The sequence below is a fragment of the Hibiscus syriacus genome, unplaced genomic scaffold, assembly GCF_006381635.1.
Source record: "Hibiscus syriacus cultivar Baekdansim isolate YM2019G1 unplaced genomic scaffold, ASM638163v2 tig00002511_pilon, whole genome shotgun sequence".
Lineage (NCBI taxonomy): Eukaryota > Viridiplantae > Streptophyta > Magnoliopsida > Malvales > Malvaceae > Hibiscus > Hibiscus syriacus.
The window spans coordinates 178,444-204,533 of record NW_024061932.1 but is presented as its reverse complement, the minus strand read 5'-3'; the positions used below and the strand labels follow the sequence as shown (position 1 = coordinate 204,533).

The window sequence follows — 26,090 nt, the reverse complement described above, 5'->3', positions numbered from 1 at the left end:
ATGGTGATTTCGAGATTCAACCATAAATAATTTAAGGACATCAGGTGCCATCAAATGTGTATAAACCGACAACTTTAGGTGTAATGTTAGATTCCATGAAGATTACGACTCAAAGAAATGAAGAATCATAATTTTATTTTGACTACTTTGTGTAATGAAATCTTGTTCCCTAAATGAAGGTTGTTCTATGGTTGTCGCTTTTGAAATTAACACCTTTTGCATACACACATTTGCATCCCATTTATTTATTTAAGCATTTTACATGCAATAGTTATAAAACCATGAAAATAATTTATGGAGTATTATGTGACAATAATACTAAGATCATTCATTCATACTACTTCCTCATCATCATGAACAAACAAATGGAAACAATGGAACAATCTCATGAGGAATCAGAAGATTGGTTGCAAGAGCAGTTGACCGAGTTACGACAATATCAAACATCGATTTGTTTACAAGATGTATCAAATCAAATGATCCAGGTGCTGCCAACCAAGGTTGCTAATAGAGAGGAACTAGTTGCTAAAAGATACCAGTGTCATCAGACTAATACGTCGAGATGGTAACCTACCCTGGGGCATCCCACTCAAACCTATGGAAGAGCCTCATTAATCATGAGCATATTGAAGACAAATTCAAGCGGTTGAAGGAAGCAATTGGAGCTATGAAAAGCATTAATGCCTCTCATAAGGAACTAGAAGCAAAATAAGTCAGCCTGGTCCCTGATTTGGTCATCCCACATGAATTTAGGGTGCCTAATTTTGATATATATGATGGCATCAGTTGTCCCCTAATTCATCTAAAAATATTTTGTAGAAAGATGGAAGGGTACTTAAATGATGATAATATGCTGATTCATTACTTCCATGATAGTCTTGCTGGGCTAGTTGTAGTATGGTATAACTATTTGAACAGAGAGCTGATCAAGAGATGGGTCGATCTAACTTATGCTTTTTTTGGGACAATATCGATATGTCAAAGGTTTAGCCCCAAAACGTAAAGACCTTCAAAGAATAAGTATGAAAGCTGCTAAAATCTTTAAAGAATATGTTCTAAGATGGAGGGGAGTGGCAACACAAGTTCAGCCTCCCTTGTTAGAAGGTGAAATATCATATATGTTTCACGATTCTCTTCCAGCTCCTTTCTTTGAGCTAATGTTGGCAAATTCGAGGAAGGACTTCGAGGATCTTGTGACAAATGAGTAGTTAATTGAAAACACAATCAGCAAAGAAAACTTAAAAGTCACTTCCAAAAGCCCAACTGACCAAGAAGCGAAAGCTGATGAGGTGAATGAATGTCATGTTCAGAGCCCCCACAGTCGTAAAAGAAAAGGAGCATCTAGTCACTCGAACCGACCAAAGAAAGTCTCACGATCGAGAAATACTTTGAAGGTGTTACAAACTTCTATATCAGATCTGTACCCCATTTGATTAAAGGCCAATACCTCATACCGAGGACAATGCCACCAAACCCTTCTACCTACAACTATGATCAAGATAGTGTGTGATTTCCACTTTGGGGCATCTGTGCAATCTACGGGGAATTGTAGGCCTCTGTCAAAGGAGATAGAGAGGCTTGTGGAAAATGGAACGTTGACATAAGGATTGGTGGAACAGTGGATGACGAACTCTAGTGGGGCATCAAAGTATAATATGTAGCATTTGATCGAGTCAAGTGACACTGCATTAGATGAACAATATAGGGCATCCTAATTATGAAGAGATCATTTTATCCATCATGAAGCTTTATTCCATTTTGCAACATCTTGTTTGAATTTGTTTTTTTTTCATTTCTTAGCTTTTTTGTAAAGATATTTAAATGAATTTACGCTATTTTAAAGATGGTGAGCATCGATCAAATTTGAAATCTTGAAATTATCTGAATATCAACTGAATTAAAAACTCTTTAAATGATTAGAGTTATAAATCTTTGACAAAGTGACAAGATTGAAAACTTATAAGACAAGGACCCTAGACTTTACCCCAGAAGATACACTCGAACAGATACCCTTATCTTGCTGGAACCAAGCTAGCATTCTCTCTGCATTAAGAGACAATTAAGGGATGGGCATTCAAGCATGTAATGATGTGGGAAAAATGAGGCATCTTGCACATAAGACTGCAAAGTTGATTGGTTTCTACTTTTGTTGATGACGTTCAATGATGATTATGATCTTCACAGATGGAATAGTTGAGTAGGCGAATCTAATCTAGGTCAGTTGCTTGGAAATTGAACTCTAAAGATGAGATTTTTTTACTTTCAACAACACCTAGATTATAATAGGTTCTTCTTGACAAGCTTAAGAAATTGAATTTGTATATGTTGAGTTAATTGATCGACAAAATAACCAAGAGGGGGTGAATTGGCAATTAAAATTTTGGTGGAAGCTTTTGCACAAAATAGAAAATATTTGCACAGCGATTTAGAGTGGTTCGACTTTCTCAACCAAAGTATACGTCAACTACCTTAGCCATCCACACTACGGATTTTTAACCAAATTCACTAATTTGTTCTTTCTTTTGAGGACAAAGAGTAACCTTACAACTACCTCAAGAATTATACCCCAAATTCTTGAGAACACTCTTTCTCAAAGAGAAATACACAAATTTGCAAACTTACAGAAAAACCTCACAAGGCAATATGTTTTCACAATTCTAGAACAAGAAAAGAACACTCAAATATGATTACAAATGAGCACAATATGTGTTCTTGAAAGCAAAATGATCAAATATGATTATAAATGAGCATAATATGTGTTCTTGAAAGCAAAATGAATATTGAAGGAAAATTGGCTTGAATTCCATAAACTTGATGTTTGATGCTTTCTCTCTTGTTTCTCAATGAATTCTTGTTAATCAATGGCTTCAGAACTTGTTTAAATACATCTTGGACTGATTCTAGCCATTGGGAATAATTTGGGTGATGTTAGAGCCGTTGTAGTGTGAAAACCCTCTTGAAAAAGGTTACTAAGAGTGTGGGGTATCGGTACACCTTCAATGGATATCAGTACCTGCAACGTAAAATTCAAATATTTCGACCGTTAAATGACTAGGGGTATCAGTACCCATTGGGCATTCTATTTTTCTTGGAGCCAAAATTGGCATAGGGCTATCGGTACCCTATGAGGGGTATCGGTACCCATTTGTTATTATGTTTTTCTCGTAGCCAAAAATTGGCATAGGGGTATCGGTACCCTATGAGGGGTATTGGTACCCATTTGGTATTCTATTTTTCTCGGAGCCAAAAATTGGCATAGGGTTATATGTACCTCCCTATTTAAAACTTATTTTGGCTTGATTAAGGCTCGAAATACTTTGTAAAATTATTTCAAAAATATTTTAAGATTGAAACAAAATTTTGCACTTAAGTAAGGATTGAAATTGACATTTGAAAAACTTGGAGTAATATTTTGATATTCGAATAATTTAATCGAATGTATAATATAAAATCTTAAAATTCATTAACACTTAATTTGTTATATTGAAACATCAAAATGTTTTCAACAATCTCCCCCTTTTTGATATAACAAAACATTTTAGTAATTGTAAGATTTTCTTTGAAAAATCATTTTTGAAATCAATTTTGAAAAATCATTTTTGAAATCAATTTTGAAAAATTACTCCCCTTACTTTATTCTCCCTTTTTTGTTAAATCAAAAAGACTCTAGAAAATGATTTTAAACAAGAGTTTTAAATTTAAGTCAATTGATATTTAGATAAAGCTTAAGCTGCTAAGATCACAATCAAGAGAAAGATTAGCCATTAGTTCCATAAATCAATATTCATAAATAATGTGCAATGGTGATTGGTCATATATTCTAAATGATGCAAAATGTAATATTTAAAAATTAAATTGAAGCTCAAATAACTAATAATCATTCAAACCAAAATAAACATCTAAACAAACAATTCAAACATCCAAATTAAAACACAAATCCAAAACAATCAAAATGTTTTAAGTTCAATCCAAGAAAACTAAGCAAGGCAAGGTCTAATCATCCATGGGTGGATCGGGAGGAGGAAAATGAGCTCGCATAGTGACCATCTCAAGTATGAGTGTATTGATTCATTCGTTTGTTGTTTCATTGTTCATGCGCATCTCCCACAGAATTTCCAATTGTTGAGCCCCCATAGTGGTTAAATGGGACTCTATGGATGTAAACCTCAGATCCAATAACTCCAAAAATGATCGAAAGTATGGAGGCATTTGATCCTCTTGCTGTGCCGGCTCGTCCTCGGGTACGTGATCATCAATATCTGAATAGATCTTGAAGTTATGGATCATCGTCCACTATCGGTACCAGAGGAGCTTGTGAATAGCTAGCTCTCGGTGTTTTCTCGATGGATCAAACCCATTGGTTCTTTTCCTTTTTTCCATCCCGATTTCTTTCAAGATGTCAAATTGATTTCATTTTTAAGAGGGATGGCTACATCAAGTTGTACCTTAAGCTGGGCTTTGATAAACAAATTACTTAGAAGACAGTCGTAAACTAGAGTTTCACAAAGTTTTTTATTAGGGATAAGGTTTACAGTTTCAACGAGTTCAGCAAAGATAATTTGTGGTAGGTTTATTTTCTTATTTTTCTAGACACAATGTATCCACCAAAGGTCTAAAGCTCTAAGAGTGGAGTATTTTCCTCCAGATGGTCTAAACCACCAAGAGATGATCAGATGAATAAAAAGATTGCGGTGATCTAACACACTCGCACACGTCTTGGCTTTGTAAGGAGTACCTACTACTTCTTTTTCATTATCTAAGCCGTTATTATCTAAACCAAATGCGTTAGCTATGTAGTCTGAGTCAATATAAATGAATTGACCTAGAATATAGGATCGAATTTCTATAGTTTCAGTTTGAGCTTCATTTTGGACACAAACCACATTGGAATATAAAATTCAAACTAGTTATTTGTAAACTATTGGTTCGAGTTGAAAAAGTTTATCAAATTTCCAATCTTGTAGGGTAGGAAGATATCTAAAGTTCATATCTATCATAGCTTGAAGAAAAGGAATACGTTCTTCCCGAATTTTATAAGACTCGAAGAGATAAACAAACCTATAGTAAAGATTATCCCTACGACCAGGTTCGTTAAAGCACTAGTTTTGAATTTTCATTTCGGGGTCATCAAGGTTAGGATTTTATGGTTGAATAGGAGGTGGATTTGGAGGTGGGTTTGAACGACTAGACGATGTCCTAGGGCGTTTTGAATGAGACATGGTTTAAGAAATTGGAATAGGATATATACCTGCAATTTTAAAACATATGTATGCAACAATTATCAATCCCAAAACTCAAATGAGTCCTCAATATTTCAAGGTTCTCTAAAATAATATCCTAATGGGAAAAATTTGAAAACTATTTTGAAAACAATGTTTGAAATATCATAATATGTATAGTTTTCATGAAAACAACCTAATTAAATAAAAAACAACAATTTTAAAACAAAATCATAAAAAAAATTATTTCAAAATATTCAAAAGATTTGAAAAAAACTTGTGTTTTTAATAAATTAGTTGTAGATTCTTGTTCTAAATCAAAATCTAAGCAATTCCCAATATCTAATTCAACCTAGAACTAATTAAAACTAGTCATATGTTCAAAAAATCAATGAAATAAAGGTTTTATAAAATTACCTTGAAATATGAATATTGAGTGGATTTTGATGTTGTTTGCACTAGTTTGATGATTGTAGCATGAATATATGTTGAAAACTAAACTAATTCTGACTTGAATCGTTGAAATTAGTAAGGATGGAGATTTGGGTTTAAGAGAGGGAACAATCGAGTGTTTTAGAGTTTAGGTTTTGGCAAAAATCTAAAATTTTAGGGATTTAAAGCCTAAACCTGACAGAGGGTATCGCTACCCTTATAGAGGTATCGATACACATTCAAAGAGGGTACCGATACACGTTGAAGGGGTATCGATACCTGTTGCACAAAAATGTCAAAATATGTATTTAAACACTCAAAATGCTAAATTAATTTGCTCTAGTGGTATTGGCAACTCATATTACGAAAATTAACTATGATCAATTAAACAAATTTATCCTTAAATTTTATTTGAACATAATATTAATTTTCTCTAAAGATCATAAAATCGCCTAACATATAGCAAAGAATTCAATCAAAAGTGTTATTTTTATAATCATTTTTCAAAAACTAATTTAAAGTGCTAAAAATCATTTTAAACACTAAGTCAAGGTAGGTTAGTTAAACATAATTCTCTCCTAAGTGTCCAAAATCTCTCTTTATCTAAAGGTTTTGTAAAAATATCAGTTAATTGATGCAAAGTGTCAACATATTCTAGAACTATATCTCCTTTTTTGACATGATCTCTAATAAAATGATGTCTAATTTCAATATGCTTAGTTCTAGAGTGTTGGATGGGATTTTTAGTGAGACAAATATCACTAGTATTGTCACACTTGATAGGTGTGGTACTAACTTCAATTCCATAATCTAAAAGTTATTGTTTCATCCATAAAACTTGTGCACAACAACTTCCCGCTGAAATGTATTTTGTTTCAATGCTAGATAATGTAACACAATTTTGTTTCTTTGAAAACCATGAAATCAACATATTTCCTAGGAATTGACAAGTACCGGAGGTGTTTTTCCTATCTATTTTGCATCCTTCATAATCCGCATCAGAGAAAGCATGCAAGCTAAAGCTAGAGTCTCTAGGATACCAAAGTCCTAAACTAGGAGTATCCTTAAGGTATCTAAAGATTCTCTTAACGGCTTGTAAATGTGATTCCTTAGGGCATGATTGAAATCTAGCACATAAGCAAACACTAAACATAATATCCGGTCTACTTGCAGTTAGATAAAGCAAAGAGCCAATAATTAACCTATACAATTTAACATCTACACATTTACCTCCTTTATCTTTGTCAAGCTTTGTAGATGAGCTCATTGGAGTGTCATGGGGTTTGGAATTTTCCAACTCAAACTTTCTGAGCATATCCTTAACGTATTTTGCTTGATTGATGAAGATGACATCTTTTCTTTGCTTGATTTGGAGTCCCAAGAAAAATGAGAGCTCCCCCATCATGCTCATCTCGAATTCACTCTGTATTAGCTTAGAAAATTCTTGGCAAAGAACATCATTAGTAGAACCAAATATTATATCATCAACATAAATTTGAACTACTAATATATCTTTACCTTTTCGCTTTAAAAATAATGTAGTGTCAACCTTCCCTTTTGAAAAACCTTTTTCTATCAAAAAGTTTGACAATATTTCTTACCAAGCTCTAGGAGCTTGCTTTAAACCATAAAGAGTTTTTTTCAATTTAAAAGCATGATCTAGAAATTTTGAATCTTCAAAACCAGGAGGTTGTTCCATATACACTTCTTCTTTTATAAAACCATTTAAAAATGCACTTTTAACATCCATTTGATATAATTTAAATTCATTGAAACATGCAAATGCTAATAACATTCTAATTGCTTCCATCATAGCTACGGGAGCGTATGTTTCATAATAAGCAACAAGTCTAGCCTTGTTCCTCACTATATTACCACTTTCATCGAGTTTATTCCTAAATACCCATCTAGTAACTACAGTATATTTGTTACTAAGCCTTTCAACTAATGTTCATACTTTACTTCTCTCAAATTGATTTAACTCTTCTTGCATAGCCATAATCAAATGTTCATCATTTAATGCTTCTTTAATCACATATATTTCTAAGAAAAGATTGAGTTGTTACCCCTTTGGATCGATCACCTATTATTTCACCATCCTTGACATAGTTGTATTCTCTTGGGTAAGAGACTTCTCTTTCTTCAATGGTTGGATTCTCGAGAACATCGTGAGTTTTCTCATATTTCGTTTCTTCATTTGATGATGGTTCTCCAACGTCATGTCTAACGTTAATTGCTTTTATAATACCTGCGTCATCATAAATACAAAAATCCTTCCTCGGAAGGGGATTATCATCGAAAACAACATGTATAGACTTTTCTACAACTAAAGTTCTTTTATTAAATACCCGACAAGCTTTAGAATTTAAGGAATAACCCATAATTTTTTTTCCATCACTTTTAGCATCAAATTTGCCAAGATTTTCTTTACTGTTGTTTAAAACAAAATATTTACATCCAAAAGAATGAAAATAAATAATGTTAGGCTTTTTATTTTTGAAACGTTCATATAGAGTGTTCTTTAAAATCAGCCTAATCATTACTCGGTTTATAATATAACAAGCGATATTTGTGGCTTCAGCCCAAAAATATTTTGGCAAATTGTTTTCACAAAGCATGGTTCTAACCATTTCTTCTAAAGTTCGATTTTCCTCTCAACAACTCCATTTTTTTAGCGTTTCTTGGTGCTAAAAAATTATGGCTAATACCATTAGAATTAAAAAAATCAGTAAATCCAAGATTTTCAAATTCAGTACCATGATCACTCCTAACACTGGTTATAGAGTAACCTTTTTCATTTTGGATTACTTTTGAAAACATGATGAATTTTTATAATGCTTCATCTTTAGTACTTAAAAATAGAACCCGAGTATATCTAGAATAGTCATCTACCAATACAAAGCAATATTGTTTTCCACCCAAGCTAACAGTTCTAATTGGCCCAAAAAGATCTATATGGATCAATTGTAATACTCTACTAGTTGATACATCATTAATGGAATTAAATGAAGCTCTTTGATGTTTTCCTTTAGCACAATCATCACGGATTTTATCTTTATTAAATTTTAGCTTTGGCAACCCTCTTACTAAATCTCCTTGAATTAGTCTTTGTAAAACACTCATGCTTGTATGTCCTAGTATCCTATGCCATAACCAACTATCATGTTCATCCTTAGCAACTAGGCATAAATTAGTCATATTTATTAAATCAAGATACACCATGTAAATGTTTCCTATTCTATGACCAATAAGCATAATCCGATTAGATGCAATGCCAATTACTTTACAACCATTAGTTTCAAACATGACATTGTATCCTTTATCGCATAATTGACTAATACCCAATAGATTATGCTTTAACCCATTCACATATAACACATTTTTAATTTGTATGGAAGATGTATTATATATAGTACCTATACCTTCAATGTGACCTTTTGAATTATCACCAAAAGTCACCTTTCCACCAGTTTTGTCATTAAGCTCTATAAACTGGCTCTTGTCTCCAGTCATGTGTCTTGAGCATCCACTATCAAGGTACCATGAGTTTGAACTTGTTTCTCGTGCCTCGTAGCAATGCTCATTTCCCTATAAACATAGATTAATTTTTGATTTTTTGTACCCAATTTCTTTTGGGTCCATATTCATTAGTTTCTAAAATTCTAGTCCCATTAGGTATCCACTTGTGTAGGATTTCCTTATCTTTAGTAGTAATGAGTTCTTTAGGAACCCATATACTTCTAACGATTTTTCCATTAGAGGTTCTTCAGGGACCTCTATGATTGTAGTTTTTAAAACTTTTTTCTAACAAAGTTGAATTTTGAAGTTTCTCCATTTTCAAAACATTTTGTTCCAACTTTATCAAAATAAGCTTTAAGATCATCAATTTTATTTTTGATGATCATCGTTGACCTTTGAAAGTAAATTATGCAAATTAGAAATTTTCTTTTCAAACTCATTTAGTTTGATTTGCAATTCATTAATTTTACTTTCAAGATCATTGTTGGTCTTGGATATGAGATTATTTTTGTTTTTCAATTTTGAAATATCATTTTTGTATTTTAAAAATAATTTCTCATAATCCGAAGTCAACCCAATATATTCCTCTAACAGCTCATCAAAAGAATAATCTTTGAAATTAAATGAGCTAGAGGTTACCTGAGAATCCTCCCCTAAAGCCATCAAGCACAAGTTTGCCACTTCTTGTTCTTTTTCATAAGAAGCTTCATCATCGTTCCATGTAGCCACGTGTGCCTTATGCTTCTTATTGGATTGACCCTTTTTTCTTTAATTATGGGCAATCGTATTTAACATGCCCGGGCTTTTTACATTCGTAGAAAATGATAGGGTCATTCTCTTTTGATCCAGTTTTGAAGCCTTCATTTCTTTTGAATTTTCTTCCTCTGTTGGGCTTCATTAGTTTTCTGAATCGTTTGGCAAATAATTCCATTTCCTCGTAATCATCATCTTCATCCGAAACACTCTCATATTTTGTAGATTTGAGAGCAACTCCAATGTTTTTCTTTTTCTCCATCTTTTTTTTTATCTCGTCTCTTTTCTCGAGGTCTTCCTCATTTTGAAGCATCATTTCATGCGTGAGAAGAGAACCGATTAGCTCATCGAGGGTTAAAGATTTTAAATTTTTATCCTCGATAATCGTAGTCTTCTTTGATTGCCAAGCTTTTGGAAGAGAGTGAACTAACTTCCTCACAAGCTTCTCGTTTGGAATAATCTCTCCATATGATTTGAGACCATTGACAATCACGAAAAATCTATCCGGCATAGCTGATGTCTTCATTCGGTTTCATCCTGAATTTTTTTATAGCTATGAGTTAGAAGACTAATTTTAGATTCTTTTACCTCGTTTGTGCCTTCATGAGTGACTTGTAGTTTATCCCATATATCCTTGGTGGTTGTACAATATGAAACTCTTCCATATTCATCTGGTCAAGATCACGAAATATAATATGGATAGCCTTTGAGTTGAGTTGGAACATTCTTATCTCTCTTTCACTCCATAATCTTGAATGAGTGGAAGGTATGATGTATCCGTATTTTATGATATTTCATGCTCTCATGTCACTTTCTTGAATGAAGTACCTTATTCTATTCTTCCAATAAGCATAATTATCTCCATTGAAGAAATGAGGCTTGTTGACAGACATTGAATCAAGACCGAAGTCGACGTTCAAAGTGGAGGCCATTGATGACTTGAATATCGATATAACTCTTCCCGAATTGACTCAAGAGGTGACTAAACCTCCAAATGAGTGAGGCTCTGATACCAATTTTTGAGTTAATCGATCGTCAAAATAGCCAAGAGGGGGTGAATTGGCAATTAAAATTTTGGTGGAAACTTTTGCAGAAAATAGAAAATATTTGCACAACGATTTAGAGTGGTTCGACTTTCTCAACCAAACTATACGTCTACTACCTTAGCTATCCACACTAAGGATTTTCCAACAAATTCACTAATTTGTTATTTCTTTTGAGGACAAAGAGTAACCTTACAACTCCCTCAAACATTATGCCCCAAATTCTTGAGAACACTCTTTCTTAAAGAGAAATACACAAATTTGCAAACTTACAAAAAAACCTCATAAGACAATATGTTACATAATTCTAGAACAAGAAAAGAACACTCAAAGATGATTACAAATGAGCACAATAAGTGGTCTTGAAAGCAAAATGAATATTGAAGTAAAATTGGCTTAAATTGCACAAATTTGATGTTTGATGCTTTCTCTCTTGTTTCTCAATGAATTCTTATTAATCAATGGCTTCATAACTTGTTTAAATATACCTTGGATTGATTCTAGCCGCTGGGAATCATTTGGGTGATGTTATAGGCGTTGTAGTGTGAAAACCCTCTTGAAAAAGGTTATTGGGAGCGTGAGGTATCGATACACCTTTAATGGGTATCGATACCTGCAGTGTAAAATTTAAATATTTCAACCGTTAAATAACTAGGGGTATCAGTACCTCTAAGGGGGTATCGATACCCATTGGGCATTCTGTTTTTCTCGAAGCCAAAATTGGCATAGGGGTATCGGTACCCTATGAGGGGTATCGGTACCCATTTGGCATTCTGCTTTTCTCGGAGCCAAAAATTGGCATAGGGGTATCAGTACACCCTATGAGGGGTATCAGTACCTCCCTATTTAAAACTTATTTTTGGCTTGATTAAAGCTCGAAATACTTTGTAAAATTGTTTCAAAAATATTTTAAGATTGAAAAAAAATTACACTTAAGTAAGGATTGAAATTTACATTTGAAAAACTTGGAGTAATATTTTGATATTCGAATAATTTAATCGAATATATAAGATAAAATCTTAAAATTCATTAACACTTAATTTTTTATATCGAAACATCAAAATGTTTTCAACAATATACCCAGAATGTAATTATGTATGTATACAATAAAGCTTGAGCTATCACTCTAGAGCAATTGGTTAAACGCCCCAGCTTTATGGATAAGGTTCAACTAGCCTGATAAAGGTGATTATAATATATATCTATACAATAAAGCTAAATTCAGCTAGCCTAACAATGGCAAATTAAATCAAATTTATCTAAATAAGAAGTTTTGCTGAAGATGCACTAAGGGAGTTAAGGAACACCTGTTATAGTCAATTTCACACGAGCACTCAGGAATTTCATTTTTAGAACAATATTTCAACATTGCCTTTGTTAGAGAGTCTACAAAGCTTGAACAAATGAAAGATTTCAGAGAACTGAAATGGAAGTGTTCCAAAAAGTCTAGCAATTAAATATGCTAGTTGCTTCATTTTGTCTGCATCCACTTAATATGCGAAACTGAGAAAGAAGGACATGTCACAAGGTTCATGTAGTCATATAAACAAATGAGGATGTCTCAATAGATGAAACCTTAGAAAATAAGAAAGCGAACCTGAAGCAAACCCATCAATTTTGATACTTGTCAATGATCTATAATTCTGAAAACATTAAAGAGTTGTTGATTATATTGATATTCTGTGAACTCATGTTTATGATTTGATTCGATTATGAGCCTGAATTAAGGGGAAATACTTTACAAAATTCTTATATTCTTTGATTTCTAAAATAAAAGAAAGGAGAAAAACATTTTTGAAACAGGACAATCTCAAATGCGAAAGGTCTTTGAAGCATGTGAGGCTCATTGCCCATTCTGCCTCTATTGGGGAGAAAAAATAAGCGATGCCAGTCAAGAAGGATAGAATTTGTAACGCTTCCTTATAATGTTGGTGGAAACCCGTCAAGAAAAAGATGATCACCTTTTTTTTTAAAGGGGCACATATCCCAGTCCATGGCAAAATGCAAAAGTGATACCATTCAAGATTAATATATTTTGGCACAAAGGGAGCCATGAGTACCCACATTAGGGCATTACCAAACCCAGATCATATTGATATAACAAGGTTCAGACCAAAAAGACGTTGAGAATGAGCCTCACAACTTGGTGTGTCAAGGGCAGACTATGAATTTGAGTAGAGCTTACCTTGTAGAGGAAACCATTCGAGCATCAATTAATTGGAGAGTTCCAGAAAAATAAATCTGATAGCGTAATTGAGTTAATGACAGAAAGAGGCAACAAGGTCATATTATTGACCGTAACAAGAACTCAAGAAACATTTATTCTGAGATTTTATTACATATAAGAGGCAAAAAAAGGTGTAAATACATAAGATGATCATATGACTCTTCAAAAATGCAAGCTTGAGATTATAAGTTGCTACACTGATATTTAAGTAAACCCTAGAGAAGAGTGGTCAAGTGGAAAAAGATCGAGTTCCCCACTTTGGAGTCAAAGAAAATTGAATCACCATTTATGCATTCATGAGAACATTTTTTTCATAAAAGAAAATGCATTACATTGATACATTTAATTGCATTCGTGTTTCATACATAAACACATGTTTTTACAGATCTTTAAGTGAAAAGAGAAAATTCATGATGTTAAGATCCCAACAAGTGAAAGCTAGAATTCAAACCTCAAATACAAGGAATCATGTTTACAAAGGCAGAACCTGAAGAACAGAGGTGCCCAAGTCACAGAAGAAACATCACTTTGAAGTGGAGCATGTTACCCTACCATTAAGTTATTTTGAAAAATAGGAAAGCAATTTTCAAAATTTCCCATTTAATCTTTTCTGAAAATGAAATTTTTGAAAAGTAAGAAAATGATTTCCAAAGTTTCTTACTTAGTAAGTCATTCGGGTCATCAGTAAGTCTTTCGAGGATAATGATTACATCCTTCAGGTCATCTGTAAGTCTTTCGAGCAAGATGATAAGTCATTCTGGCCATTCGTAACACCTTCAGGTAGGATGTTTTCACATGAATTTGAAAAATGGGAAAGCAATTTTCAAAGTTTTCCATTTAATATTATCAGAAAATGAAATTTTTGAAGAGTAAGAAAGCAGTTTCCAAAGTTTCTTACCCAGTAATCATTTTCCAAAATAGGTAAGCCCTTTGGGCCATCAATAAGTCTTCCGAGCATGATAATTAAATCCTTCAGGTCATCTGTCAGTTTTTTAGCAAGATGATAAGTCATTCGGGTCATTTATAAGACATTCGGGCAAGATGTTTACATGATTTTCAAAAAAAAATGAGAAAGCGGTTTTCAAAGTTTCTCATTTAGTATTTTCAGAAAATAAAATTTTTAAGGAGTAAGAAAGTGATTTCCAAAGCTTCTTACTCAGTAAACTATTTCCAAAATTGAGAAGTCCTTCAGTCCATTAGTAAGTCTTTCAAGCATGATGATTAAATCCTTCGGGTCATCTTTGAGTCTTTCGAGCATGATGATAAGTCCTTCGGGCCATCTATAAGACCTTCGGGCATGATGTTTTCACATGATTTAAAAAAATATGAGAAAACGATTTTCAAAGTTTCTCATTTAATCTTTTTAGAAAATGAAATTTTTGAAAAGTAAGAAAGCAATTTCCAAATTTCTTACCAGTAAACTATTTCCAAAATCGAACCATCAGATGTAGGTGGAAAACAAAAATTCTTGAGTATGGAGAAGTAGATCAATCGATTAAAAGGACCTGCATACGTGAGATTGGGGAAAATCAAACGAGGAAAGTTTCAGATTCAGAAAGCAAACCATTCCGTTGAAAAATGATAGAACATATTGAAAGAGGAGTCAATTTTTAGTTTGTCATTCTTGACTTTTTTGTGAAGATGAATCAATATTTAGTGTTGTTATTCTTGATTTTCTCATGAAGAGGATTCAATATTTAGTGATGTCATTCTTGACTTCCTCATGAAGAGGAGTCAATCTTTAGTGTTGTCATTCTTGACTTTTCATGAAGAGCAATCAATCTTTCAGTATTGTCAACTTAACTTTCTCGTGAAGAGGATTCAATCTTTTAGTGTTGTCTTCCTTGACTTTCTCACGAAGATGAGTTAATTTTTTAGTGTTGTCTTCTTAACTTTCTCATAAACAGGAGTTAATCTTTCAATATTGTGATTCTTGACTTTCTCTTAAAGAGAAGTCAATCTTTCAATGTTGTGATTCTTGATTTTCTCAGAAAGAGGAGTCAACCTTTTAGTGATGTCATTCTGTACTTGATTTTCTCACGGAGAGGAGTCAACTTTTCAGTAGTATCCTTTCTCAACTTGACTTTCTCGCGGAGAAGAGTCAACTTTTTACTAGTATCATTCCTCAACTTGACTTTCTCGTATAGAGAAGTCAATCTTTTTGTAATGTTGTCTTCAATCTTGCCTCTCTTAGGACTGGTGTCCTAGAAAGTTTAGTTTAGTCTTCCAAAAGATTGTTCCCCAATGAACCTTATTCTTGATTTTTTAGGCTCGTTTCTCTAGAATCCTCAATTTAGTATTTCTTGAGATCGTTTCCCTGGAAACCTCAACCTTATCTTCCATAAGACTCTAGAAATCAACCTTGTCTATTTTGGATCATTTCTATGAAAGTTCTAATTTTTCCTTTTTAAAGACATTTTTCATTTTCTTAAAAAATTAATGATAAACGAATTGCATTACTGCATTCATTATTCATATACGTTGCACTTTCAAGATGAATATTGTACATGTTTTTCAAGAAAACTAAAAATTTATGGAAAGAAAAAGTCATCAACCAATCCAAAGTCCAATAAGGGAGAGGTTCAAATGGCACTCGAGTCAAGGAAGATCCCCATATCTGGTGGCTGCGAGACAAGTTCCCACAAGAGAGATGTGGATTTTCAAATATTCTCTCAAATTTTGAACCTTCAAGTATGATGTTTTCAAATTCTCAAATGTGTACTATTGATGGATAATGTTTGACTTTCAGATTTGGTCTTCTTAAAGAGCAGCGAAGAAAATCAAGTTTGATTCAATCTTCTCTAAAGAACATCGAAGTGGATCAAAATTTTCTCGAGTCTAATTTCACCTAAAGAGTAATGGAGCAGATTCTTCTTCTTTCAGATTTGATCTTCCTAAAGAGCAGCGAAGCAAATCAAATTCGATTCAATCTTCCCTGAAGATCAGTGAAGTGGATCAAAATCTTCTCGAGTCTGATCCCCTAAAGAGTAGTGGAGTAAATTCTTCTTCTTTCAGATTTGGTCTTCCTGAAGAGCAGCGAAATAAATCAAGTTCGATTCAATCTTCCCTGAAGAACAGCAAAGTGGATAAAAATTTTCTCGTGTTTGATCTCCCCTAAAGAGTAGTGGAGCATATTCTTCTCCTTTCAGATTTAGTCTTCCTGAAAAGTTGTGAAGCAAATCACGTTTGATTCAATCTTCCCTAAAGAGAAACGAAGTGAATTAAAAAATTTTGAAATCTAATTACCTGAAAAATAACGGAGCATATCAAGTCCGACCTACTCTTAAGTTACAATGGAGCAGATTACTTTTTAGAACTGGTCACAACTAAACAAAATTCATATCTATTCGTCTTTACCCTATTTTTTCTTACACAATAATGGGCGAAGAGGGGTAGTTGTAGATACACATTTTTGTCCTAGATTTTTGTTTGAGCTTTATTTATATTAATACATATATGGGTTAAAATAATATTCTAACTTTTATTTTATATTTTTTTTAGGTCCAACATAAAGTCCACATTTTACAAAGCCAAAGCACATAGCCCAACTGAAGCAGGCCCAATCGGTGACAAGCCCACTTATTGGAACCCCATGGAGCTAGGGTTTCGGAAGAGGGCCCCAATGTCGCAAATAAAGTACAACCGTCTAATCCATTGGTGCATATGTACACACTCATATTCCTGAACGCTTCACACGCCCGTGGGTCTTATTCACGTAGCTGTCGTCGTTCGTACCTGCTGTAACAATCCGAATAGCCCTGCTAGAAGCAGTCTGTCGATGAGCAAAAATCCCTCGACAATGATAGAAACTCCTCGATGCATGCAACCAAAAACACATCAGAAAAAATAAAAAAATAGGGGACCATTCTCATCGAACAACAAATATATATCAAGGCCAAAAAGAAGAGGGGGAAACCCATCGAACATTTTCCCCACTTTTACAGCAAACAGGCAACAACTCGAGGAAAAAGCCAGAGAGATTTCAAGGGGAAAACACTGAGAGAGAGGCAACCAAACCCAGAAAAAAAGAACCATTCTCAAAATTAAAAGAGCGATCATCAAAAACCATTAAAAAAACACTAAGATAGAGCGATTTTTCGAATAAAATCCAAAAAAGGGAGAGAGTCATTCGAAATAAAAAGAGAGGATATACCTGATTCAAAAGGGAGATACCTGATTCAGAAGGGAGAAAGCCATTCGAAAGACCAGGAACTCTATTGTGTTTGAAGGAGGGAAGCTAGATCAAGCTAAACTTTTCTTTTTAGCAAGGTTTAGGCTAGCTTCATGGTTTTTAGCAAAAAATAAACAGGTTTCTATCTCCAAGTATTCTCTTATTTTTGATCATTCCTTAGGGGATTCTTAGTTGCCCCTCTTTAACCCAATTATATCTAAGTTTCCTTGGTCCCTTCCTCTAGAGGGCTTCATCAAATTAAATGTGGATGCTGCTATTACTACTGATTGGAATAGAAGTGGTTTAGGTGGTGTTTTGAAAGATGTGTATGGGTGGATCCTAGGCTCTTTCAAGGAGCTTGTTGGTCCAGGGCCTCCTACCTTGATGGAATTGAAAGCTATCCTAAAGAGCTTATATTATTTTGACTCTATTCGACAGAGGTTTAAGAAGAGCTTAATTATTGAGAGTGATAGCAGGGTGGCAGTTGATTGGGTTAAGGATGTTGTTTTATGTCCTGATGTTTATGCTTACATTGTTAAAGATATTATTGAAAAACTTAGAGATTGTGAAGGTGTTATTAGATGGGTTAATAGGACAGCTAATCTAGAGGCAGATGCCCTAGCTAAGGCTGGAATTGGTTGATTTTTATGTTTTTCTTTAGGGATTTTTTTATGGTTTTAGGTTGTTGTTTTACTATGTACTAATCATTATGTTAATGAATTCCTAAGGCACTCTTTTCTTCCTTCCGCTGATTAAGCAATTGTTTTCGAGTTCCATTAATCATAAAGGAGTTTTTAATGAGGCCTAATACTCTTATAAAAAAAGTATCTTGTACTATAGGTGATTGTCTTAGAACAAATTATTTATTTAAAGCCCCCTTTTTTGCATGTTAAAATTCAAATTTTCCATTTTATCTGAAATAGCATTCATGTCACAAACCCGTTGGCATGTAGGTATGAAGATGCTTTCAACAGATTTATTGATGAGATCAACTCAGTTGCAACATATGATTGGTGGGAAGGGTCAGTGCACAGTATACTGTCAATGGTGGCATACCCTTGTATCTGGTCCTGGAAACAGTGGCGACAGAGGAAAAAGGTTCATCGTCTTCATGAATTTGTCAAATCAGAATATGATCATTCATGTTTCCGCTCTTGTAGATCACGAGATCTATACAAGGGGATGAAGGTTTTATTTCTCACATTTTTTCCTTTTGGAGTCATCTTAGAGGCTGATGCCTTAGCTAAAGCATGAATAGGCTAAGTTCAGTGTTGTTGATTACAATTGTTTAGGGTTGTTTTATGGTTTTCTGTTTCTGTAAGGAGTGTTTTTCTTTGTTGTATTTCTTATGTAACTTTCTTGTGATGAATAAAATCTTGAGTCAAATCTATTTATCATGTCAATCCACATATGACCATCATCACTCTAGACTTGACACCAGAATTGAAAATATGTATATAAAGAATCGCATAAATTAAAAGAAGCGAAACATCAAAAACCAACCCAACTTAATTTTTTTATTTAACCAAAGATTAATGGCTCCAAAAAAAAGTAGTATTTCTTTAAAAGAACAAATGGTAGCTCAGATTTCGCCGAGGAGGATATCGATAATGCTAAGTGTGGAATCTTTATTGTATGATAATCAAAGTTAAACCCAACTTTGCTCAGTGATCACACTGTGAGCTGACAAGAATTCAAAAGTACCTTATGAATTATCATTCTCAATATATAGTTGTTAGGGTGATTTTTTTGTTGTTGTAAAAACGCCCCCATACTAGTTATTATTCATCAAATGTTTCCTATAATTTATTTTACATATCCATTTAAATAATTATAAATTTAAACACATTACAATTTAAACTCATCAAATAATTTTAGTAAGTAATGAGATTGTTTTTTTTAAAAAAAAATTTAACTTTGAAACGCTGGCTTTATTTATTTAAACAACTTGAAAACATTTGCCCACATTAAATGGGAGACAACTGGAAACGAGAAAGTAAAAACGAATATTCTGCTGTGGAAGCATTTCCAATACACGAACAGAGCATGAAGAAATAAAAACCCAGATCGACCCCTAACCACAAAAGCACCGAAACCTCTTCAATCATGGAGGATCTAGCCACCTCCTATCCTCCTCCGCCTTAAGCTCTACACAACGGGGTTCGTCCTCTACCCAATACCGGTCTTCCTGCCCCATCTCAGCTCCGGTTGCCAGAACATGTGCCGCCTTATTCGTCGATCTCGGAATGAAAATAAAGGTGCATGCTTGAAACATATTTGCTTTTCTCTTTGTTTCCCAAATCCATGCACTTATTTCAGAGAAATCAGTCTCCTTCAATTCTAACTTCTTGATTACTGATCTGGAATCACCCTCTACAATGACTCGATTGAAGCCGAGATCCGCCGCCAGCTCCACTGCATGTAAAGCAGCCTTCGCTTCTGCCATAAACGCCGAGGTAATATTCGAACTAAACCGTCTGCAAGCACCTAAAATTAAACCTTCACTATCTCTGATTATAACCCCTGACCAGGCCACTTTGTTTTGTTAAACAAACCGAGCATCAAAATTCACTTTCACTTCTGGGGCGATGGCCGGTTTCCAATGAAAGATAGGGGCGTTCATCGGGGCTTGCATGAAGGCAGTGGCTCTGGAATAATCAAGACTTTGAACATGAATAAAGGTAACTAATTCATCAATCTTTGAAATCTTCCCTTGATTAATGAGATTGTTATTCCTTCTATAAATCTTAAGTTCAAATTATTACCTTACAGAGTTTGTATACGTTATTAAGAATTAAAAAATTAAATAAATACTATATTGTAAGCGCCATAAACTATTAAAAAACACACCTATTATCTTTCTTTTAATTAAGGCTCAATGCTATACGAACACATAAAAAATGTGTAAAAGAAAATTAGGAGCTCACTTTAGCATTTCAGTAGGTAAGTATGTCATAACTAGGATGATAATCTTACCTCAAACAATTCTTCACGATAGATATATATTAATGAATTCATAAATATTTTTAAGGACAAATATATATATATTAGTGAAGGCGAAGCAGGACCGGGAGGGAAACCAAAATAAATAATATAATATTTTTAAATAAAAATCAACATAAATAAAATTTAAAATCAGACACATGTTCACTTTTAAACACACCTGGATTTGCCTAGGCCTGGCAAGACCCGATTACCAGATTATCCAAACTGATTTACTCAAATGATGACCCAAATTTGATTTGAACTCCAAAAAAACCAAATTGAACCAAAACGACATGAATTTTAACCAAATCGAAATTAATTTGAACCGAAAGTAACCCGAACCGAATAGAAACCAACCCGAATTTAATTAAACTGAAAGTAACCCGAACCGAAAATAACCTGAACTGAAATTAAACCGAATTTAATTTACCCAAAACCAATCTTTTCTACAAAAAATATATAAATAATTTTATATATACTTGATTTGACTTATACCAAATTCAACTTAAATTGACATGAATATCAAAAGTTTACCCAAACCGAAAATAATAGATCATATATTGACATGACCCAAAAATCAATTGATCCAATTTGTCCCGACCCGAAATCAACCGATTCGATTTGACCCGACCCGAAATCAACCGATCCGATATGACCCGATACCCGAACCGATCCGACTTACTATAGACCAGAATAAAATCAAAACCCGAAATGAATCGACCTGACCTGGACCCAATCCGACTTATTATAGACCCGAATAAAATATAAACCCGTATGACCTGATCCGACCCAAACCGACTTATTATAGACCCAAATAAAATATAAACCCGTATGACCTGATCCGACCCAAACCCTACCCGGATTAAGTCTAAACCGAAATAAATCGAACCGAACACGATCCGAATAACTCGTTTGCCACCTCTAGATTTGCCACTTCAAATATATAAACTAAGGTTTTTTAATCAAAACAAATGTATCGATTTAAGTGTAAATTTTCTAAAAGAAATCGTGTGCAAATTCTTTAACTCAAACATGTCGCCGTCTAAATATATGATATAACGCAGTTGCACGTGTGATAGAATGCTTCCTGCTGCAATGCAACATATGGGGCCATGCCCTGCCCCTGTTAACGTATAATGTGGGCTTCCATTAATGGACCTCGCCAATGCCAATTTCTTCATCTGCCTCCTCTGTTTCCCTCTTAAAACTTTATATTTCCTTGTTTTTCTTTGAATATATTAGTGCTTAGAATTTTACTTTTTTTAAAAAAAAAAATTGGTGTTTGAAATGGGGATGGGAGGCAAATTCTGGAAACTTCTTAACCCTACGCTCGGTTCGAAGGGTTCGATTTCTTGAGAGACAAAAAGGTCGCCATTGATCTCTCATATTGGATAGTGACTACCATGAAAACTAAAGCTTTTGATCTTCATCTCAGGCTTACGTTGTACCATACCATTAACCTTTTCTCTAAGGTACTTCCAAATTCTTTAATTTTCTTTTTTGTTATTTACGTGCATGAGAAATTTATAGTGTTGGTTTCCCCCTTCCTTTGTTTAAATTGTTAAAGTTTAGAATATTTCCTGTCTTTTTTTGGACGGAACTCCATCACCGTTGAAATCTCAAGCGAGGATGGCTCGGTTTTTCCATTTCTCCGGCATTGATACTCCAACTTCGAATGTGGCCAAAGAGGGTGTTTCCAAGGAGAGGAACGATGTATTTACAAAATGTGTTAATGACTGTGTGGTGAGTTCGTATTTCTTCTATTATTTGCGGGTTCGTTAGTAATTATGTTGTTGAGAATTTGCTATTTTTGGTTGTTAGGAGCTTCTTGAACTAATGGCAATGCATATGTTGAAAACAAATGTCGAGGCTAAAGCACTGCGTGCACAGTTAAATAAAGATGGTCATGTTGATGCTTTCCTTACAGCCGACAGTGATGCATTCCTCTTTGGGGCTAATTGTGTTATTAAATGTCTTAGGCCCAATTCAAAAGTTAGTTACTCCTCCAACTTCTCCAGTTATTTATTCTGTTAATGCACCAAACCGGTTACATTTTGTTTCAAGAAATTCAAGTGTGAGGATGTTGTTTCATATGCAGGAACCATTTGAATGCTACAATATATCGGATATTGAAGCTGGTCTTGGACTAAAGAGGAAACACTTGATAGCCATCTCTCTTTTGTTTGGGAATGACCATGACCTAAATGGGGTGCAAGGGATTGGTCTCAATAAAGCACTTCGTTTTGTACGAGAGTTTAGTGAAGATGAGATATTTGATAAGTATGCTTTTACATGTAAACTTGTCGTACTATGTGCTTTCTGTAGTTCTAAATGTTATTTAGTGATATCATTCCCATAACCGTTGTACATGATGTTTGCGCAGATTATATGAAATAGGTAAAGATAATGTATTGCTCTTTCAAGGTGAAATTGAATGTGCCAATGATTTTATACCTGGTTCAGATGAGATCTCACCAAAGCCATAACAGTCTCATTGCACCTTCTGCGGACACCCAGGCAGTAAAAAGACTCATTTTAAGTCTTCTTGTGAGTATTGTATCACTGATAATAATGAAGGTTGCTCGAAAAAGTCTCAGGGGTTTAAGTGCAGCTGTCCATAATGGGAAAAGGTTCATTTTCATAGTTGTCTTACCTGATTTTCTTTTTTGTTACAATTTTTACTATCTCATTTCACACACTGATATGTTGTATTGTTTTTTGAGGCATGTTTTACTATGAACTTTGACTTTAAAAGATGACTCTTAATTCAGGAACTGTGAATTTCATAATTCCTTTGCTGAGTACTTTTTATGTTGTAAGAACTTTAGGTTAGAAAAGACAAGGACAAGAAAATTTATGGGAATTGGCGGATTAAAGTTTGCAGCATGATCTCTAAGGAAACAAATTTCCCAAATGACAAGATCATTGAAATGTACATGTGCATCAATAACGGAGTGTTTACTGGTTTGTTCCGCATATTCTCTTACATTATTTTCTTTGCCTTTGGTAATTAGGCCTTGATTCCTACGAACCTCCAAGTAGTTGTTTAGTGGTGTCAAGGCCTATATATACTTGTATATACATGAGTTTGCATTCCTTTCTTTTGACATTATTTCAATGTCTATGTGACGTTGTTTCTTTCCCCGCTAAACACATGTGTTGTTGAGTTGATTTTCATATTATATTAAGGTATTTACACCCTCCTGTTGTAGAGGAAGGTCCTTTACTGGAATGGGAAGATTAAAAAATTGATCAACTTAACAGTACATGTGTTTAGCAGGGAAAGAAACGACGTCACATAGACATTGAAATAATATCAAAAGAAAGGAATTAAAAACTCATGCATATATAATTATATATAGGCTTTGACACCACTAAACAACTACTTGGAGGTTCACAGGAGTCAGGGCCTAATTACCAAAGGCAAAGAAAATAATGTAAGAGAATATGCGGAACAAACCAGTAAACACTCTGTTATTGTTGCACATGTACATTTCAATGATCTTGTCATTTGGGAAATTTATTTCCTTAGAGATAATGCTGCAAACTTTAATCCGCCAATTCCCATCCTTTTTTTGTCCTTGTCTTTTCTAACCTAAAGTTCATACAATATAAAAAAGTACTAAGCAAAGGAATTATGAAATTCACAGTTCTCGAATTAAGAGTCATCTTTTAAAGTCAAAGTTCATAGTACAACATGCCTCAAAAAGCAATACAACAGATCAGTGTGTGAAATGAGGTAGTAACAATTGTAACAAAAGAGAAAATTAGGTAAGACAACTACGAAAATGAACCTTTTCACAAGATGGGCAGCTGCACTTAAACCCCTGAGACTTTTTCAAGCAATCCTCATTATTATCAATGATACAATACTCGCAAGAAGACTTAAAATGAGTCTTTTTGCTGCCTGGGTGTCCGCAGAAGGTGCAATGAGACTGTTGTGGCTTTGGTGAGCTCTCTCAACCAGGTATAAAATCATTGGCACATTCAATTTCACCTTGAAAGATAAATACATTACCTTTACATATTTCAAATAATCTAGGCAAACATTATGTCCAACAGTTATGAGAATGATATCACTAAATAACATTTAGAACTACAGAAAGCACATAGTACGACAAGTTTACATGTAAAAGCATACTTATCAAATATCTCATCTTCACTAAACTCTCGTACAAAACGAAGTGCTTTATTGAGACCAATCCCTTGCACCCCATTTAGGTCATGGTCATTCCCAAACAAAAGAGAGATGGCTATCAAGTGTTTCCTCTTTAGTCCAAGACCAGCTTCAATATCCGATATATTGTAGCATTCAAATGGTTCCTGCATATGAAACAACATCCTCACACTTGAATTTCTTGAAACAAAATGTAACCGGTTTGGTGCATTAACAGAATAAATAACTGGCGAAGTTGGAGGAGCAACTAACTTTTGAATTGGGCCTAAGACATTTAATAACACAAGTAGCCCCAAAGAGGAATGCATCACTGTCGGCTGTAACGCAAGCATCAACATGACCATCTTTATTTAACTGAGGACACAGTGCTTCAGCCTCGACATTTGTTTTCAACACATACATTCCCATTAGTTCAACAAGCTCCTAACAATCAAAAATAGAAAATTCTCAAAAACATAATTACTAACGAACCCGCAAATAAAAGAAGAAATACGAATTCACCATACAGTCATTAACACATTTTGTTAATACAACGTTCCTCTCCTTGGAAACACCCTCTTTGGCCACATTCGAAGTTGGAGTATCAATGCCGGAGAAACGGAAAAACCGAGCCATCATCGCTTGAGATTTCAACGGTGATGGAGTTCCGTCCAAAACAAAGATAGGAAATACTCCAAACTATAACAATTTAAACAAAGGAAGGGGGAAATCAACACTATAAATTTCTCATGCACGTAAAGAACAAAAAATAAAATTAAAGAAATTGGAAGTACCTTAGAGAAAATGTTAATGGTACGGTAGAAAGTAAGCCTGAGATGAAGATCAAAAGCTTTAGTTTTCATGGCAGTCACTATCTAGTAGGAGAGATCAATGACGACCTTTTTGTCTCTGAAGAAATCGAACCCTTCGAACCGAGCGTAGGGTTTAAGAAGTTCCCAGAATTTGCCTCCCATCCCAATTTCAAACACCATTTTTTTTTAAAAAGTAAAATTCTAAGAACTAATATATTCAAAGAAAAACAAGGAAAATATAAAGTTTTAAGAGGGAAACGGAGGAGGCAGATGAAGAAATTGGCATCCTAGACAGCAAGGAGGGAGGTCACAGAACAAGAATTAAGGGCCCCTGAAATTTACTAAATTATCATTTCAATCTTGGTCAAAGGTATCGTTCCAAGACTTCAAAAAGTCTATTACTATGTTGGAAAGTTCTATCAACTTGCTGAAAGGGAAGCTTCAAAGTGGTGTAGGTGATAGTTCGACAAAAACAGAGCTTTCGAAGCCACGGGGCAAGCTTTGGTTTGAGTTGAGAAATGAGGAGAGGGCATGGTGGCAAAAATCAAGGGTAAAGTGGCTGAATGGGGGAGATAAAAATACTCGTTCTTTCAATTGACTGTTACTAACGGTCGTAACAGAAACACGATCTCATCTTTGAAGACCGGGGATAACAGAATTACTTCGGCTTTGATCGACATTAAATCGAACATATTCGAGCACTTTCGAAATTTTCGGTCGTCAGATTCTGTTCTTTGATTACAAATGAAACCATCGATTATTTAGTAAAATCG

General features: G+C 34.2%; 2 protein-coding genes across 3 annotated transcripts; one reads left to right on the top strand and one right to left on the bottom strand.

Annotated features, from left to right (window-relative positions):
* The first annotated feature begins 21,917 nt into the window (after window positions 1–21,917).
* LOC120146478 (flap endonuclease GEN-like 1) lies at window positions 21,918–22,962 on the top strand. Of its 2 annotated transcripts, none has more exons than XM_039160027.1 (4): window positions 21,918–22,092; window positions 22,171–22,341; window positions 22,448–22,629; window positions 22,813–22,962. In XM_039160027.1, the coding sequence occupies exons 1-4, from the start codon at window positions 21,979–21,981 to the stop codon at window positions 22,814–22,816; spliced, it is 471 nt and encodes a 156-aa protein (XP_039015958.1). In that variant the 5' UTR covers window positions 21,918–21,978; the 3' UTR covers window positions 22,817–22,962. The 2 variants fall into 2 exon arrangements, with proteins under 2 accessions (XP_039015958.1, XP_039015955.1); XM_039160024.1 differs by having other exon boundaries at window positions 21,920–22,092; window positions 22,733–22,870.
* Window positions 22,963–24,397: 1,435 nt separating this feature from the next.
* Window positions 24,398–25,368, bottom strand: LOC120147276 (flap endonuclease GEN-like 1). Its single transcript, XM_039160693.1, has 4 exons — window positions 25,300–25,368; window positions 25,058–25,204; window positions 24,779–24,949; window positions 24,398–24,672 (listed from the first exon to the last, which is right to left on the bottom strand). The coding sequence occupies exons 1-4, from the start codon at window positions 25,366–25,368 to the stop codon at window positions 24,412–24,414; spliced, it is 648 nt and encodes a 215-aa protein (XP_039016624.1). The 3' UTR covers window positions 24,398–24,411.
* Window positions 25,369–26,090: the final 722 nt, after the last annotated feature.